This window comes from Eptatretus burgeri, chromosome 12 (assembly GCF_056783735.1).
Source record: "Eptatretus burgeri isolate ZD-2024b chromosome 12, Ebu_testis_v1, whole genome shotgun sequence".
NCBI classification, from domain to species: domain Eukaryota; kingdom Metazoa; phylum Chordata; class Myxini; order Myxiniformes; family Myxinidae; genus Eptatretus; species Eptatretus burgeri.
In genome coordinates this window covers 2,706,346-2,725,777 of record NC_140972.1, presented here as the reverse complement: position 1 = coordinate 2,725,777, position 19,432 = coordinate 2,706,346, and the positions used below count along the sequence as shown (strand labels likewise).

Sequence of the window (19,432 nt, the reverse complement as noted above, 5' to 3'; positions counted from 1 at the left end):
ACCTCAAAAATAATTGGTGATTGAATTCAGTTCCTGATCTGCAAGTCCTCTTCACATTTCAAGTAAATTTGATGGAAATTGAGGATTTAAGAAACTTGACAAAGTTGTTGACCTTTGGCCTATGTTGACCTGTTGACCTCAAAAACAATAGGCTTCCTGCTTATGATGAACTCCACCTTGTGGTGAAGTTTCATGTAGATCGGTTTGAAATTGTGACCTGCAGGTGAATGACATACGAACAGACAGACAGACAGACAAAATAACGTCCGCGACCAACCAATATGCTTGAAAAATCTTCGATTTTCGCAAGTAACAAACAGACAGACAGACAGGAGTGAAAACATAACCTCGACCCACCTTCAATGATGGAGGTGAAGAATGTGTGTCCGTCCTAACCTTCTGAAATTATGAAACTCCACAAGAACCGATTTCATATCACGAGACGTCTCATCGCATCATATCGGGGAATGTGCACTGGCATTAAGGTCATGTGATCACACCCCCCCCCCCCTTCTCCCTTCGAGTCCCATCCAAAAACAGTATCCCCAAGCACGGGTTTCTCGGAGATTAAAGTACAAACTTTACTTTGAGAATACACATTAAATTTTCAAAAAAAATACCCATTACGTTAACAAGCAGCTCGGTAGTTAAGAGGATAAAAGCCTCGTTTCATGGCCCTTACTGCTCTGCGTTTGATTTCCATGGCAGCTTCGCAGACATTTCCACATCCTACAACAGAGTGGCAACCTGCCCAGGACTGGTTCTTAGGCAAAGAAACATTCACATCATGAGCACGTCGATGCTATGCCAAGAGTACAGTCTCAACCGACACCATTACCTGGCTTTAACCATCAGTGTGTTCAAAATTCATTGTTCAGTTGGCGCAATGCCAACCATTATCTGTTCACCTTTGCCTTAAACAGGTGCACAGTCCAAAGGTTTGAAGTGTAAGATGATTGGCTGTTTCGAACCCGTCAGTAAAAGTGGTTTTCGTTTTCTTACTCACAAATGAAAAAAGGAAAACAAAAACGGTCTCATCAAGGCCACACCGTTCCCTACTTGCAAGAGCCAACCGCTCGTCTATCCCAGGTCACGTGGTTCACATGAGCACCGACATGCTTCATGATGGGCCAGAGGAACTTTTTTGAGGCTCTTTTGAATGGCCGCTCTCCTCGGACTCCAAGGATGGCCATGAGATCTTGACAATCTCAGCCAAACTTGAATGACCTAATGAAAACAGGGGCGAGGTAAAGGCAAAAAGCGGAAAGAAAAAAAAATCAAATAAAATTCATCAACTGAACAGGTGATAAGACAGCAGGTGGAGCTCGATTTAACATAGACATTGAATGTGTACAATGAAAGTGGAAGCAGTGGTTCTCTCAACCACAACCACAACCACATGACAGAATCCATAATGATAGGTGGTGTTCTTCATTGCAGGACTTTACTATAAAGTCAGAATTCATATATTCTGGTATTCTTCTTCTTTGGTATGCAGTACAAGACTGCAGGGTAGCATCATTGGCTGATGGTGCGGCGGTGCTGCTGCAGAATGCAATGCCCTCTGGAGATTAGGACAGGAATTTGGAATTTATTCAGGGTGTCGGCGATAGCTCGCCAGCTCTTGGTGAAGGACAACATGGGATCTTTAATACCCCGCAATGGATGTTGGCATACGGGACGTCACGCACATTGATGAATCACTCTGGCGGGGAAACATGGCATGCTAGTTTATAGTGGGGTTGGGATTTGAACTCAGGCTAACCAGCGCAAGTTTGGGGGTCGGGGGGGGGATATGAGGGATGCATGGAAGAAGGTTGGTCGCTCAGGAGGCACGTGGGATGACTACAGGAAAGGTATAAGGGAGAGGGAAACATGGTGATGGAGTGTCAATGTTGAGGAAGCAATATCTCAGAGGAAGAAGGATGCCTATACGAAGTGGAGGAAGAAACAGGTGGACAGACAGGAATGAAGAACATCAGCGTTTGAAGACGGAAGCAAAGAAAGTAGTAGCTATATCAAACAAGGGAGAATATGAAGAGTGTTGGAAGAGTTTGAACACTACAGAGGGAAGAAACAAGATGTTCAGGTTCGAGAGACGGATCTTGAAAGATAGAAAGGATGTTCAAGGAATAAGTTGTTTCAAGAGAATGGATAAAAGGTTGTAGTTGAAAAAAGAATGGAAAGACTACGTCCAAAAGTTGTTGAAGGAGGGAGAATGAATGGAATAAGAAGGTGGAGAACAGGAAAGTAGGAGCAGCTCAGGAGGAAATGTGAGAGGAAGAGGTGAGGTCAGCTATATTGAGAAACTTTTTCAAAGGTAAAGCAGTCGGACCGGCTGGTGTTGTCGGAGATGGTGGAGGCAATGGGAGAGTTGGGAGTAAAGTTGATGACGGAGTTGTGTGGAATGATCCGGGACAATTGGTTGGACAGTGTAATTGTACCTTTGTTTAAGATGAAAGGTGACCCACTACTTCCTTAATCACACAGAGGAGTGAAGATATTTGAGAACAGATTGAGAGGAGTCAATATAGATGAGAACCAACTTGGCTTTACGAGTGGAAGGTCGACGGCAGATGCAACCTTTATTATGAGGAAGATTCAAGATTAGTACTGAGCAAGAAGAAGTTGTATCATGTGCTTGTAGATCTTGAGAAGGTATAGGATAGAGAACCGAGGGTATTTCTATTTCGAGTTCCATTGCAAGGAACTTTGATGCAGGAGGAGACCATTGGGCCCATCAAAGTCTCTGCTATTATTACATGGAGGAGGATGCTTTTGACAGGACTAAGTGGAGACGTAGCTCAAGTATAATATGGAATATGTTCAACTTTTCTAGTTCTCTGTTCTAAATTAGCCAAAGCTCCGCTCTTTGAGGGTTTGTGATGAGTGCAACACTTCGGAACACCTTGTACTTTATCGCCGTGGAAAATGTATTTCTCTGCCTCCAGATGGCATCGTGATCCTGCTCTCCAAAGTAAATGAACGCTGCAACCTGTTATACCACACTGTTTCACGCACATGAACCCTTCTTCAGTTGAAAAACTTTGAAGGTTTTATTATGACTGTGTGTTACTACTACGAGCTCCCTTCCAAGGAACTTCAACACGAGAAGCCCATCAACAAGCCTGCACGATGGTTGCAAACCGATGGTTGTTTGACCAACGTCAAGCAAGCAAGCAGCACACGTACCATTTTAAAAGTCTTTGGTATGACTTGTTCGGGGTTCCAACCTTCGAACCACCAACATCCCCGACTCAAATCGGACGCTCTAACCATTACACCACCGAGTCTGGTGAAGTGAAGTTTCAGTTTATGGTCAGTTAATAGTTTAATGTTAATAGTCAAGCTCCAGTTTCATCGGAATTATCAAACCATGATGATGCTATTTCAATGTAGGCTACAGACACAAGGAGAAATGTTGTACAGAAAAAGAATGGATGGTTAAGGCAAGCCGTACCTGGTGAGTCTTCAGCACAACTTGTACAGGTTCACACGAGCATCTCGCCTTGGAGCACGTCCCTCTGGATGCGAAGCTGCGATGCCTCCAAGGGCTGCTCTTCTTGTCCTCACCACCACAGCACGAACATACACCAACACAACGTGGTACGAGCACGCAAGGTGGCCAGAACACAACGTGTGACACCTGCAACTCGTTCCTGAGTACAACTGTTGTGTTGTGCGGTGTGCAGGCAAAGCGGCGCACGTCGTCATGAGCGCCATTCATCAGCTTTGCTTGGAAGGTTCACAAAAACATGCAAGTACACACATATTATAGATGTACTTCTGAAGGCAAATTGCTGTTACATCGAACATTTATGTGTTGCAATCTATGCGATGATATGTTAAGGTCGCCTTTCATAACCGAAGATGGCCGTTCACACGGATGATATGTGAACACCTGAGCACGATAATTCGCTTAGCGTGTGGGAGCTGCGGCCCACACAGCAACCGCACTCTGATATAGCAGGCGGGATAACCTGGTTTCAAGGAATATCTGAGAAGACAAGACCACTTGCTACCCGCAGTTCAAGGTACGAGCGATAACCTACCTACCCTTCATGAAAGTCATTGTGGATCTTTAATGTTCACGAAGCGATGCCATCAGATGGGATATCAGGCTCAAAGTCCATCCGAGGGACGGCACACTTTCACCAATCTGAAAGTTTATAGTCGGACCGAGGATCGAAACCAGACTAGACAGCTAATAAATGAGCACACTTATATCTCTGCACCGTCCTCTCAACCGATCTGAAATATGTCAACCAACTTGTTTCACATACCATGAATCGATGTCACATCTTCCATCCCACTTGGCATAAATTCCTTGGGAATTCTGAGGAAATTCTCAGAAGTAAATTGAGATTTTGGTTTTTTTTTTGGTATAGGCCTACTAGTTGGTGTTTTTCTGCAAAAACAACATGGCTATCCAGTTGACCACACCCGGGTAAGAGCTACACAGTGATTGTAGTAACGTACTCCATATGTAGGGATGGCACGGGGCACAATGGCTGCCGCATTGAACGTGTACAGAATGATTCGCTGAAAAACTACTATGGCGGGAAGTCACGAGTGCTTAAAAACCGTACCTTTTAATACCAAGAAAGAAAAATACACCAGAATACATCTCCACAAAGCACCACATCGAGAGATTGCAAAATCCCCAAATTGTTCATCCACCGAATTGGTGATGAGTGTCATCCGGCCGAGCACAATAACGGCTGAAGCAGTTACAACGATTCCAATGGAAGGGAGAGACATTCTCTCTTGGGTATTGTTCCTGTACCATAACATATATATATATATATATATATATATATATATATATATATATATATATATATATATATATATATATTCCTTAAACCTGATTTTAAAAAAACAAGTCATCCACAATACACCAAAACCTGTTGAACATCATTTACACATGCACATCGATGCATCCCGTAAAAATTAAAAGATGTCGTGAAGGCATTTTTATAACAGGATTGTGATGTTGCATTGTGGTGTCATTCCTCGCCATTCCTTCCTTCCTTCGTTGTTTTTTGGGGATTCTTTCCCCACATGTTTTTTTCATTTTTACGTCTGCCATTTGCGATGAACGGAGGTTATGTTTTCACCCCTGTCTGTTTGTTTGTTTGTGTGCATAATATCTCAAAAAGTTGTGGACGGATTGGTTCAGGTCCGAAACACAAAATAGTGGGGAACAGAGACATTAGATCTGTGCAAGGAAGAGGGATGGGTGGGGTACACAGGGTAAACAAGATGATACTACAGGGACTTTCAGGAAGGAAAGCAGGGAATTTGAAGGAGGTGGGTTTGGGGTGGATTAGTGGTGGTAAAAAAGATCATGGTTTTGTATGGGGGAAGATAAGAGATGGTGGTGAAAAGCTGTTTTGAAGACCTGGAGGGAAGAGTGGGTTTGAAGAGAGTGTGGGAGTTTGTTCCAGAGGAGGGACAAAAGAGGAATGAAAGAGTGAAGGTGAGCAGTGATTCTGATTTTAGCAGTTTCTCCAAAAGGGGGTTTTTGTCAGACCTTGAATGCCTTGCAGAATTGTAGGGGGGACAGAGCACGCACAGAGCGGTGGGGGGGGGGGGTGCGAGGCCGAAAGGAGACGATAGAAGACAAAGACTACTGACAGAGAGTGAGAAACCCAAAGACTCAACGTCATCACGGGAGATACCAATGATCCTGAAAGTCTTGGTTTCCAAAGCATGAAGTCGAGCTTGGTGAGAGGCAGGAGCACCACCCAAAATGGGAGGGCAGAACTCCATCAGGCTGCAGACGAAAGTTTTGTATGTGGTCAGGCGCTCAGGTGTGCCAAGGAAGGACTTTGCATGATGGAAGATGCAGAGTCGGCGACTGGCTTTGGAGGCCAGCTTGAAAATGCGGCTTTCCCAAAAAAGATCGTGGCAGATAGTGAGGCCCAAAAGCTTGAATGAAAGGACTTCAAGGGGATTGTTGAGAAAGTAGGTGGGGGGTAGGAGGTTCCAAACAGTCCTTTTGGAGAGACAGAGAGAGAGAGAGAGAGAGAGAGAGATTTGTCAGGATTGAAAGACATGTTCCAAGTGTTTGACCAGCTTGTGATTTTATCCAGCTCTGCAGAGAGTGTATAGGCTGCTGCCTGCCAATCAGAGGGATGACAGATGGTACGACAGAGGGTGGAGTCCTCAGCAGAGAGACAGAGGATTTTCCAGAGAGTCTGCGAGATCATTGATGAAAACCAGAAAAAGCACAGGGCCAAGAACACTACCTTGAGGAACTCCAGCCTGGACGGGAAGAGGAGATGAGAGAATTACATTCAGAGTCACGTGTTGACTGCGACAGGAGAGGAAGTCCGTGAGCCATGAGTGGAGATGACCTTTGATACCACAAGAAGAGAGTTTGGTGAGCAGTGCGGGATGCCAGACCGTATCGAAAGCTCGCGATATGTCTGGGGAGATGGCTCTGATCTCATGTCTGGCATTGATTACCTTCATACATTGTTGGGAGAGCAGGAGCAGCAAGTCCAGGGTAGAGTGACCTGGTCTGAATCCAAATTGATGATCAGAAATCAAGCCATTGTAGAAGAGGAAGGATTTGATGTCGGAAGCGATGGTGGATTCCATGACCTTGATGATGATTGGGAGCAGGCCGATTGGTCTGTAGTTGCATGTAATAACTAACATGTCCGAGCGGTTTCCGCGGTACGAGTCTTGTGCCCGAAGTGCATGACATTTTCACACAGCTTTTGTGTGGGGACGTTGTGTCATGCACTTCTGTTTTTTGACAAGTACCGAGTGTTGAGCGCACAGCCACGGATACTTGTCGAATGTCGAGCAGCGAGTGTTGACAACAGAGTGTACGGTGCAAGACGAAGTCGAAAGAGCACAAAAAGGAGAACGTGTGACCTACGTGACAAAACGAAGGTGTCCTGAACACGTTTTTCCAAGTTACGGTTTCTGGACGAAAAAACATGAGTGCGAAACACCAATCTTGAGCATGAAAATGCGTCGAGGCTGCCTGAACCACAGTCGCGGCATGGACGCACAGATGCACGATCTTGCGATTCAATCCCGCAAACCAGGGACGAGCGAGCGAAATGGAGATGACAGTGTCACGAGCCTGTCTCACGTGAAACGGAGCGCGAACGTTGTGACGTTTGGCTTTACCGATCCCCCATGGGGGTGTCTCGAAGGGAGTTTGAGTGTCGAAAATGAAGGGCCTAAGGTGATGAAACGGCGAGGCGACGTCGCTGCATGGCCCTGTGGCCCACTCCGACCTCGTCAGGGATATCGTGGTAGCGTCGTGGGGGCGTGCGCACAATCGTTCACGTGTTCTGGTTGATCCTGCCAGTTATGTATGCTTGTCGAGAAGATTAAGCCATGCATGTCTAAGTATGAGCAGACAAACACGTTGAGACTGCGAATGGCTCAAGATGTCGGTCATGATTCCTTTGAGCGTACGACCATGGATACCTGTGGCAACTCTGGAGCTAATTTCATGCAACCGAGCACTTGCGGAAACGCGACTCGATCGGCGGCACGGCATACTCGCCCTCATGAGAAGGATCCGTTCCTCGATCTTGCGTGGAAACACCAATCACTCCGGTACCGTGCACCGACCGTTGGTCATGCTAAGTACGGGTGATGAGTCCCGTGCGGAGCGTGGAGAGCGAGGCACTTGATGTACACCGTACCCAACTCACGTGTGGTGATGGGAGAGAAGCGAGCGGATTGAGCAGTTGACACCGACGGTGTCTCGATCAAGTCGGCATCCGATCAACTCGATGGTTGGCTACTTGCCAAGCATATGATAATAGGTTACAGGGAATCAGGGTTCGATTCCGGAGAGGAAGCCTGAGAGACGGCTACCACATCCAAGGAAGGCAGCAGGCATGTAAATTACCCACTACCAGCATGGTGAGATACTGATAGTGATGTGATATACCAATGCTGTCCTATGCGAAGGGGGTTCCATCGGCACGAACGCGTAATAAGCGGTCGTGCCACGAGAAATTGAAGGGCAAGCCTGGTGCCAGCAGCCGCGGTAATTCCACCTTTAAAAGCATATGTAAGCATTGTTGCAGTTAAAAAGCTCGTCGTTGGAAATGATGTCGAGGATCGTACCTGCGACGCATGGGACACAGAGACAGCACGGGGCGGACGTTTGTTATTTGTTGGTTCTTGCAGATCCAAAGTGATGGTTGAGAGGGACTGTTGGGGGAAAATGTATTGCACCACGAGAAGTGAAATTCTATGACCGGCACAAGACGGACTAAAACGAAAGCATTTGTCAAGAATGTTTTCTTGAACGAAGAACGAAGGTCGAAGGAGCAAAGGGAATCAGAGCGAAAAAAAAAAAAAAACACGCAGTTCTGATGAAACTTCACTCCAACCTTCATCAACTTCTGGGATGAATAAGGTGGGTACAGAAAGCGATGGGTTTGGGACACAAGATTTCGAAGCAAACACGAAGTTTAGGCATTCAGCTTTTATGTGTGCAGTATGAGCTATGTGGCCATTTGAGGTAAAGGAGTGGATGGAGGGGGAAAAATACACCAGGAACACTCAACTAGACACCACCAGGATTTGGAGGAGGGACACGGGTTTGAGAGTTCAGACTTGAGATGAGAAAGATCTTGTTTCCTGGCTCTCCTAAGGGTAGACAAACACTTATTCCGAGCTTTGTGGAAGGACCTGAGATTGCCTTCAGTTGGATTTTCCTTCCATGAGGTGAAGGCAAGTTATTTCAGGACAACTGCCTCACCATAAGCTTCAGTGTGCCAAGGGCGGGAGGAAGGGTAGGACAACTGAAGACGAGATGGGACAAATCCGTGCATGAGGGAGAGCAAGTTTCTTTGAAAAAAATTCCCAGGATGAGTTGATGTTAGTGAGAGTAGAAATGGGAGACCAGTCTAGAAGTTTGAGGGCTGCTTGGAGTCCCTGCCAGTCGGTCTGAGTGAAATGCCAGACTTGATGGAGCTTCGATGGCTCTCTAAAAACAGCCATAGAGATGTCTACTTTGACAAGCATATGGTCAGATGGACTGAACGGAGCAGAAGAAGAATAGCAGATATTTTCTGGGAAATTGGTCAAAATCAAATCCAGAAGAGATGGAGCACCGTTGGCTGATATCCGGGTCGGAAAGTTGACCGATTGAGTCAGTCCCAATGAGTCGCAGAAATCCTTTGCTGAAGTGTCATGGCAGGTGATAGAGGTACCCACACCCAGCCAACTGGCATGATGGCAGTTGAAGTCACCACATATGAGGAAGAGAGAGTTGGGATGAGTGGATCGAAGTTGGTCTTTTTTCAGCGTGCGAGGTGTAAATGAAGCTTTGAAGCTTTGAGAACATGGAGTAAGTGAGAAGATTTTAAAGGAAGGGGTGAGGAGGGGAATTGAAGGAGAAGGGTGAGGAGGAAGAATTGAGGGAGAAAGGTGTGCGGAGAGCTTTTGAGAAAGGTGAGGTGGAAGCTTTGAGGGGGAAGAGAGAGAAGTTTGCTTTGAAGAGGAAGGAGGTGGTTCATTTGCAAGGGAAGGGTGAGAGCAAAACTTTTGAGGGAGAGGGGCGACGATGAGAGCAGGCACGGTCATGGGGGAGGAGCGAGAAGGGAGGGGTGGGCAGAGCGGAAGGATGAGACTGGGTAGTGATTTGGTAAAGATGAGAGTGGACAGGGGGTGGAACAAGATTTTAGGGGGTCGGAAAAGGATGACATGTGATGAGAGGAAAGGAAGAGCATGTTAGAGATACTTCGGAGTGAATGAGAGAGTGAGACATTTGTTAGTTTGGAACGGAGCCCACGGATCTTTGAACACCATACAGTTTGGGATATCTGAGGAGTAGCTGTTAGTTAAAGCAGACGACAGTGGAGAGGTGCTGAGGGAGGAGGTAAGATGAGGGTATGACAGGAAGGGAGTTCGGAGGAGGTCGATTTAAGGAGGGATGAATTTGCACTGAAGTTTCTAACAAAAACAAAGAACCATTAATAATGGAAGATGAACAAGTATTGCAAAATAAGATTTTAAAATTTTGTAGGTCAGAGATTCATTTAAATAGGAGGATGGATGGAATGCAGAAGAATTGAGAGAACGGAGGAAGGAAGCATTGTAAAAGGTGGAATTTATTGATATGGGTTGAAAGAAAGGTCGAATTGAAATCAGATTTTTGAAGAAGAATAGCACCGCAGAGAGAGAAAGTGGAAACATTTTAAGGAAGAGGGAGAGTTGTAGAAGAATTCCCGTCGTTCCGGGAGGGAAAGGTAAGAAGAGAAAAGATTCTTATTTATTTAATGTTTTTTTCTTTATTAATTTAAGACATGAAACAAACTGAATGTGATCAGAAGAAAATACAACAAACAAGATTGTGAACACAGATGGGAAGAAGAAGGGTAGGCCTCAAGGAAACCCGATATGAAAAGATCGACGAATACTCAGCAATTAGCACAAGTTTAACACAAAACCGAACTAGAAACACACAGTCAACATGGAGATAACAAAAATAATAACAGAAAAATGACCGGAAAAATTATCTTTGAGAAAGTCGGCAGAGACCCTGAAAAGAACCGCTACTATCGCTCCAGAACAGGAACCGGAAGTCAATTTTTAATATATACTAGACGACCCGTGAACCCGTTGGGTTCCCGTTGTAACAGCAGTTGATTAAAAAAAAATCATTTCAAAAAAAAAATTATAATAAAAATAGCGAACTATACCGCTGAGGTTGTTTGCATTGATCAAATACTCCCGAAGAGTACTTCACTGAATCGGGAATTGATTTTTTAAATAATTTTTTTTCGTTGCCCGATTTGAACGAAACTTGAAACTGCACGTGGCAGGAGAATGGTGAGTCAGGTGGGCCGAAAATTTTTGTGCTATCGCGCACCGTTTTGGCTGTATTTCAGGAACATACATGCATACATGCAAGATGAGAGTTTTAGTAACACAATAGACAACCCATGAACCCGTTGTGACAGCGGGTGATGAAAAAAATCATTTCAAGAAAAAAACAAAAGATAGCTCTTGTGAACTATACCTCCGAGGTTGTTTTCATTGATCAAATTCTCCCAAAGAGTACTTGACTGAATCGGGAATTGATTTTTACATCCTCGTGGAGGATCTCTAAGTCTTACTCACGTTGTTCTTCTTGTGGACTTTTTTGTTTCACAGCCTACAGTTTTCATCGAAACTTCCTCAAACTTGGCATATATATGTAAAATTACCCTGCGCAGACAGTAACCATCTCCCATTTTGAAAATTCCTCCTAGAAAAAAGTTATGATGTCAAAATATCTCCGCTAATGGAAATCGCCTAAAAAATTATCTCTGAAACTAGGCAAGCCTTTTTAATTCTGTTCGCGGAACTCGAACAGGGCATTAGCAGAGATGAATTACCGCACATATGATACATCACTATGACGTCATATCAATTTTTATGACATCATTCCTATTTTTTGACATTTTTTGTTTCAAACCCAGAGTTTTCATCGGATCTTCGTGAAACTTGCCATATATATGCAGAAAGCCCACGCGCAGGCAGTAACCATCTCCGGTTTTGGAAATTCTTCCGAGAAAAAAAGTTGACATCATAATATCGCCGCTAATGGAAATCGCCTATACCATTATCTCCGAAACTAAGCAAGCTGTTTGAATTTTGTTTGCGGGAATCAAGCCGGGCGTTAGCAAAGATAATTTATCGCAAACCTGATACATCACAATGACGTCATATTCGTTTTTATGATGTCATCATTAAGAGGACGATGATCTTAGCTCATTTGAGCTTGTTTAATAATTTTTTTTCGTTGCCCAATTTGAATGAAACTTGATACTGCACACCGCAGGTGAATGGTGAGTAAAGTAGCCCTAAATTTTTTGTGCTATCGTCTACCATTTTGGCTGTATTTCGGAAACATACATACATACATACAAAATGAGAGTTTTATTAATATACAGAAGATATATAGATACAGAAAAATTGTTCAGATTTTGATAAAGGAATGAAAATTGGTGCAGGTGCACACCACAACCATGCAAATACTCTTCACACAATATTAATCAACAAAGGCTTTGAGGCATGTATTGTTTTTTTATGGTATGTTGAAACATGTTCATTTTCCATTTTATGAGAACCAGAATATTGCTCTGTTCACCTCATAAACAAATGTGAAGTAAGTGGAAACCAAAGTTACGTTATTATGCAAAAACATCGCCATCTGAAATGAGCATGCAAGTTGACAACGATGCCAGTTTAAAAAATGGTCACGATGCTTGGACTGACAGAAATGACATCAATAGCGTTTGTGATCATTATTTGTCACTAACACAAGCTTGGTTCAGGTCTTATCATCGAACAAATCAGATGGATCCAGCTCTCACTGTTGGATGTTGTGCCATTCTTCTACCAGGCCAAATGCAGTTAACCAAGACACTATGGACGCACTTGACAACCATAAACAGACCTCACGAAGACATGTTCAATACGTCATAAGTGTGGAGATAATGGTGCAAATGAGCTTGTGGTTCCGAAGTGAAGTATTGACAATGTGTGCTCGATGTGGAAGGGTGTTAACGTCAATTAAGATGAAGTCTGGACCCTGCTGTTGCGGCAGACGGATGACTACATATGGGATTATCTCATCCCTGCTCAGACCAGTAGTCATCGCACCCTTAATCGTGCAGCGCAGCATCTTCTGGACCTCATTCCACTGCCACGAAGTCTGTTCTGAAAGGGCTGGGTCAAAAGGTCATTCTGGAAAGACTGTGCTGTTGAAAAGTAGTTCCTATCAATGTTGATAAGATAACCATCCTCATGAGGGTTAGTTATCCATGGGTAATCTGAGCAAGGACTATCACAAACTGCTCAGCCTGAGGGTACCTTGCCAGTGTTCTATAAATGACGTTTTGATTAACATTTTCCACTGAAGCAACAGCAGTCTGAGTCATTCTGTGTTTAACCATGCCCATGGTGTATGCCTGCTCATTTGGTGTCAAATGATCTGCCATTCATAACCTGACTAAGACCAAGTAGGTGGCCAGTTTATAAATGATCAATTTAGGTCGTGTAAACAAATGTACATTAACAGATGATGAATAATTCAGGAATACAGATTGCAGGTAGCTCAGAACTCTCTAATAGGCCCCATAAAGTAACCTGTGCATTTTGTATGAGAAAACAATGAACCTTCACTCACGTGAAACAGTGAAGCTGGATCAGAATCTGAGAAGAAAGACAACAGAGCTAAAAGATGCAGCACTGCTGGCGAAATTTTCAAGAGATGACCTTGTGGCCATCGAAGCTGAGTACCACAGCAACTGTCCAGTTGCCTATAGGTTCCATCTTAAATTTTAAAATTCATAAACTGGGTCAAAATTTAACAAATCAATGGTTGTAATTAGGTTATAATTAGGTCAGCATGATCGAGCTTGAAAACGGACATCCAGGATTCCCACTGTAATTGGGCACATTGGAAATTGAGAGATCGAGTGAAATAGGTCAAAGATCAGATCTTAATCATCATCAGATCAGCATGATCTAGTTTACCGAAAGGCTTCTCGGAAAACCAAGATGCATCAGCATGATAAAAAGTTTAAAAAAATTGGTGAACTCGGATAAAGGTCAGATGAGGCCATGAATAGGTCAGAATGATCTTGTTCAATAAAAAGGCTCCGAGGACTCCAAGATGCAGATCAGCATGTTAAAAATTAAGAAACAGGATGACATTGGTCGAAGGTAAGATCGGGTTATAAATCGTTCAGTGTGAGCTTGTTTGAAAAGAGGCTCTCATGAGACCGAAGGTGAAACAGTATATTAAAACTAGGGGTAATACCCCTGGGTGATCACCTGGTAGTGGCTGGATAAGATAACCAGGCAGCCACTGGTAGGCATGGATGACCTGCAATATATATATATATATATATATATATATATATATATATATATAGATATATATATATATATATATATATATATATATATATATATATATATATATATATATATATATATATATATATATATATATATAATCTTCTTCTTCTTTCGGCTGCTCCCGTTAGGGGTCGCCACAGCGGATCATCCGTATGATCCGCATAGAGATTTGGCACATGTTTTACGCCGGATGCCCTTCCTGACACAACCCTGGTCGCCTCTTACGACACAGGGATAAGGTACACCTATTTTAACCGGGGTATACACCGGCCCAGTACACTGGTACTCATTTCGCCGACCTTGGAAGGATGACAGGCTGAGTCAACCCCCTGGTGTATTAATTCAGTGGACCAACGGGGCTTGAACTCAGGACCTTTTGGATCCCAAGCCGCTGCCCTAACCACTGCGCCAACACACCAGTCATATATATATATATATATATATATATATATATATATATATATATATATATATATATATATATATATATATATATATATATATATATATATATATATATATATATATATATATATATATATATATATATATATATATATATATATATATAGTTACGGTTGTGGAAATTCACAGAACACCATTCAGGTCCCCGAAGATCAGTTATTTCGGTAAGTGTGTGTTTTCCAGGTTAGATTTCCCCACCAATGTATAACGGGATTTATTCGTGTGCCGGGCTGTGCATCTTTGAGGTAGTGTTATTCTTTCTATCTTTATTTTAAAACAAAAACATCGTCACAACAACGACAACCCACGGCCGCATTTGACGGTGATCTCCAACACGGCCGCGTTTGACGGCAAGATCAGATCAAAGCGGCGTTACCCTCTGAAATTGGCCAATCGGAAGGAGAGGGGCAGATCCAGCCTGGGTGAAGGTTCAAAGGTGAAAAGGGGGAGGGCGCTGATTTCGGGTGGTAAAGCCCACAGCGACCCCTCCCCTTGAGGCTATTAAAAGTCGCGTTCGATCGCCGACAGAGCAGTTGGAGTTGGAGAGAGTGCTTTAGTTGGAGTTGGAGAGAGAGCACTTGAGTTGAGTCGGGGAGAGCGCTTGGAGAGAGCGCTTGAGTTGAGTGGAGCTGGGAGTGCTTGAGGAGAGTGCTTGAGTTGGGCGCTGGACTTCGTGGCTTGCAGTTGGCGGTGGGAGTGGAGAGACGCCCCGTTGGGAGCTGGAGAGTTCGGAGTTTTGGCAGTTGGTTCGCTGGGGGTTCACCGGCGCAACCAGGAGGCCTGAGTCGAGACCCATTCACTCCTCCAGCGCGTCGTCGGCTAGGCCAGGCCGCAGTGGAGGCCGGTCGACCAAGGGAGCCAGTCGGAGCTCGGGGGTCCGGGCAAAGACACCGAGGGTCACCGAACCAGGACCCAGCGAGTCACCACGATGGTGGCCAGGTAGCCTGCTCGGTCTCTCGGAGCCTCTTCGGTCATCCCAGCTCCGAGCATTTGTAAAGACTCACGAACCCGCTTCTTTCTTTCTGGGGTTTTGGATGAAAGTCTGTGGCGCCTTGTCTACCTTAGCAGAACTGATTAAGTGCATGATTGAGTACATGACAATAGACATCGGCTGAAGGTTTTTGCTCGTGTCTTGTCCCCATCCCCCCATTCAATGCATATGTGCATTTAAAATAAATACCCCTATTGTTTGAATGTTGACCTGCTCATTGTGTCACTTTCTGCCATTGACTGCCATGATGCGTTCGGAGTATTAGCTGGCTGATTATAAGCCGATAAAACGTACATCTGGTCCGACGGGACTTGGCGATATAAAACCGCTCAGCAATCGCATAATGAACGAGCTGCTTAAGCAGCTCGTTTTTGTGCAGGCCCCGTCGAGGTATAAACTCCCGGCATTTCTGTCCGCGCGAATAGTAAGGTATATCGACAATTCGGCGATTGACCCTGTAGCGTGTGGACAGAAGAGTTGGCTGGTTTATGGTGTGTTAAAAACACCCGTAGCTGGGTTTCGGCGTTGATCCGGAAGCTGCGACTAGATTGCCACGTTCGGTGGGTGTGCACGGCCGCAATTGGGCTAAAGGCGGTCGTCCGCACGCCGGATGGGCAGAAATATACAACAATGTATGTATATATATATATATATATATATATATATATATATATATATATATATACATGTATATATATATATATCTATATATATACATGTATATATATATATATATATATATACATGTATATATATATATATATATATATATATATATATATATATATATATATATATATATATATATATATATATATATACGACGTGTGTTCAAAAAGTATCCAACCTTAATTTTTGGTGCGTAAACAAATGAAGCTAGGGAGGTGTGGTTTGGTGCACATATGGAGGCGATCCTAATCCGTATGTGTGAATATTTTCCTGCCTGCAGAAGCTGTCAGTCGCCGACAGACCGCCGATGAGTGAGGAAGTGTAAGTGAGCGCCGTCGGATTTTCGTTTTTGACAAAATGATGGAAAAACTTGAATAGCGCTACTGCATCAAATTTTGTGTAAAACTTGGCGATTCCCAAGTGGAAACGATCCGCAAGAATCAACAGGCCTTCGGGAACGAAGCAATGGGCACCACACAGATAAGAGTGGTACAACCGCTTCAAAGATGGTCGCACATCAGTGGAAAGTGAAGCACGTTCAGGTAGGCCCTCAACATCCCCAAATGAGATAGTCATTGACCAAGTGAGGACCCTGCTGATGCAGGATCGTCGAATCACGATCAGAGAACTTGCAGACGAGGCGGGCGTCAGCATTGGATCCGTTCATCCCATTGTGACTGAGGATTTGGGCTGAAGGAGAATCTTAGTGAAGTTCGTGCCAAAGCTGCTAACGATCGAGCAGAAGCAACTCCGTTTGGAGATCGCACAGGACATGCTGGAGACGGTGAACAGCTCTCCCAACTTCTTCAACACAGTGATCACTGGCGATGAGACCACAGTGATCCGTCATTTTGTCAAAAATGAAAATCCGACGGCGCTCACTCCACTTCCTCACTCATCGGCGGTCTGTCGTCGACTGACAGCTTCTGCAGGCAGGAAAATATTCACACATACGGATTAGGATCGCCTACATACGTGCACCAAACCACACCTTCCTCGCTTCATTTGTTTACGCACCAAAAATTAAGGTTGGATACTCTTTGAACACACCTCGTGTGTATATATATATATATGCCGGAGACGTCAATCACCCTTCAATTAAAGTATGAAGACATCGATATACTTGAGAGAAAGCTGTTTAATTGTTCACCAAGACGTGCACGGAGCGAAGCAACACCAAGAACATCAATTATCTTAAGGATGCTCGGAGGGCGCTGCCACTTGTCTGAGACGGCTTCATTACCCTTTTATATTCTCGGTTTTATCCTCGGACAAAATATTTATCTCACATTTTGTCCTTTTAACCAAACCAGCTGCAAGTAGTTGGCTCATTGTGTTACAGGAATGATGAAACAACGTAGAGATAAGAGCACATTACGGTTCCTGTTCTCACAGAGTTTCTTTGAATTACTCAAGGACAATAATTATAATACACTGTTCTAATTGTCCTTTAACAAAGCAGCCAGCCAAGAGTATATTTTATCACTAAGCCTGCAAAAAGCATGTATAATGGCTTTTAAAAAAGGCAAAACTAATGGAAAAAGGTACGATTCCCGACATACATATATATATATATATATATATATATATATATATATATATATATATATATATATATATATATATATATATATATATATATATATATATATAACGGAGAAGAAAGTAAATACTGATGGATTTATATTTAATACCATGAACAAACCTTGGTGCATCATGGGTGATAAAGATTGTGGTCAAGTTTCATCGCAATTGGGTGTGTGGCTTCAGAAAAGAAAGCAAATACTTATTTGGAGAGGGCAACCTCCGTAGACCCGCTTAGACTCTGATTTTTTTTTTAATGTCATGAACATTTTGGGTGATAAAGGTTGTGCTGAAGTTTCATCGAAATTGTATGTGTAGTTTTTTCGAAGAAGTTGCAAATGTTTGCAAACGGACGGACAGACGATGTGCCGTCCCATAAGCTCCCCAGAACTATTTTCCGGGTGAGCTAAAAAAAAATTAGAAATCGGGCAAAATAAGTCAAGGTTTCGATCAGGTGTTAATTCGGAGAGCGTAACATAGTTTTAGAAAAAGCTTCCAGGACTCCAAAGGTCTATCAGCTTCTTGGAAATTAAGAAATTGGTTTAAATTGGTCAAATATCAGATCTGGTCATAATTCGGACCATGTGACCCAAAGGAATAAACTGTGCAAGAAAGGTCAAGGTTCAATCGGGTCCTAATCATTAAGCGATGCACAGTTTGGAAAAGGCTTCGAGAACATCGTCAATTAAAGTTACATATCTCATGTCAATTAGCAAGCATCACGTGATGTCATGGCGCATATGTCATGTCAATTAGCATCACGTCGTGGCACAAAGTGAGCAAAGAGGAACGACAATGATGACACTTATGATGACAACCCAGAGCCTTTGCAGAGTTGGTATCCGAGGTCAGCTTGAGAAACCGCATCGTACGAGTTGGGCAACAAGAGGCCATTTGAGACTCGGACCATAAGGCGTACTTTCCAACGGTTGGGGTGCTCATCCCTCGACCCTTCCCCATTTCTTCCTTGTCTCATGGACTCATGAAGTCAAAATGCAAATAATGTCAATTTCTCAAAAGCAGTGCATTATCAGGGAGGTCACTTGATATGAAACGATGCAAAAAATGTTAGACCAATTAGAAACGGTCTGAAAAAAATGGAAAAAGGCAATTCAACAGGATTTGGAAAGATGCAACGAGTGCCTTGCAGCTGAGCAGGTGCAGACGGAAAAACAACACCTGTCAAACAAATCAACATGACCTCAATAAGACCACCCGGTGGACAAAACGTTATGCTGAACCACCCGAAACCTTCTGTTCGGGACACTTTTGCAATTGACGGGAAACTTGTGTTTATTTATTTTTCCACACTTCTATTCTTTACTCTACAAATCAAACATCCTTAAAGACAACTTCCTGCTCTTCAGTCAAAGTCCCCTACATTCTCCTCTTTCCAGAGTAGGGCATTAAAGAAATATGGTATAAATTAATTAAAGATGTCTATTCATGATTTAAAGTGAATAAATCGTGAGTTGTATACCCCCATAACATTTTTGATCACTACTTTTGCTTCTTTCTTAAGTGTCATTGTGTCATCAACGCTCAAACAATACATTTAGACTTAAACGATTTCTAAAGCTTCCTACGACACACCTTGAAAAACTACCTTTTGATGATACATGATAAACCGCTTTAGCTTTGCACCAAGTCTGAGATCATAGTTAAATATATAAAAGATCAAAATAAGTAAATTCCTTCACATAAATCAAGCAACACCTCCTCCAAAAATCACAAATTACAGGCATTGCCACGTGATGCTTTGCTATAAAGCCATTCAAGAACTCCTTTCATCCGCAGGAAGGAATGCGAGGGTTGTGG

The 19,432-nt window shown here is 43.4% G+C and overlaps 1 protein-coding gene across 2 annotated transcripts in view; it reads right to left on the bottom strand.

Annotated features, from left to right (window-relative positions):
• Positions 1–556: 556 nt before the first annotated feature.
• The window catches only part of LOC147014990 (platelet-derived growth factor C-like), a 97,732-nt gene continuing 78,856 nt past the window's right edge, over positions 557–19,432 (bottom strand). Inside the window, exons 6-7 of one of the 2 annotated variants that reach the window (XM_085849264.1) lie at positions 3,461–3,735; positions 557–1,227 (exon numbers count right to left, since the gene is read on the bottom strand). In XM_085849264.1, the coding sequence (XP_085705390.1) occupies positions 1,081–1,227; positions 3,461–3,735 (422 nt within the window). In that variant the 3' untranslated portion in view covers positions 557–1,080. Of the gene's footprint in view, positions 1,228–3,460; positions 3,736–19,432 lie in introns of those variants that run through there. The other variant, XM_085849265.1, reaches the window with a different exon arrangement.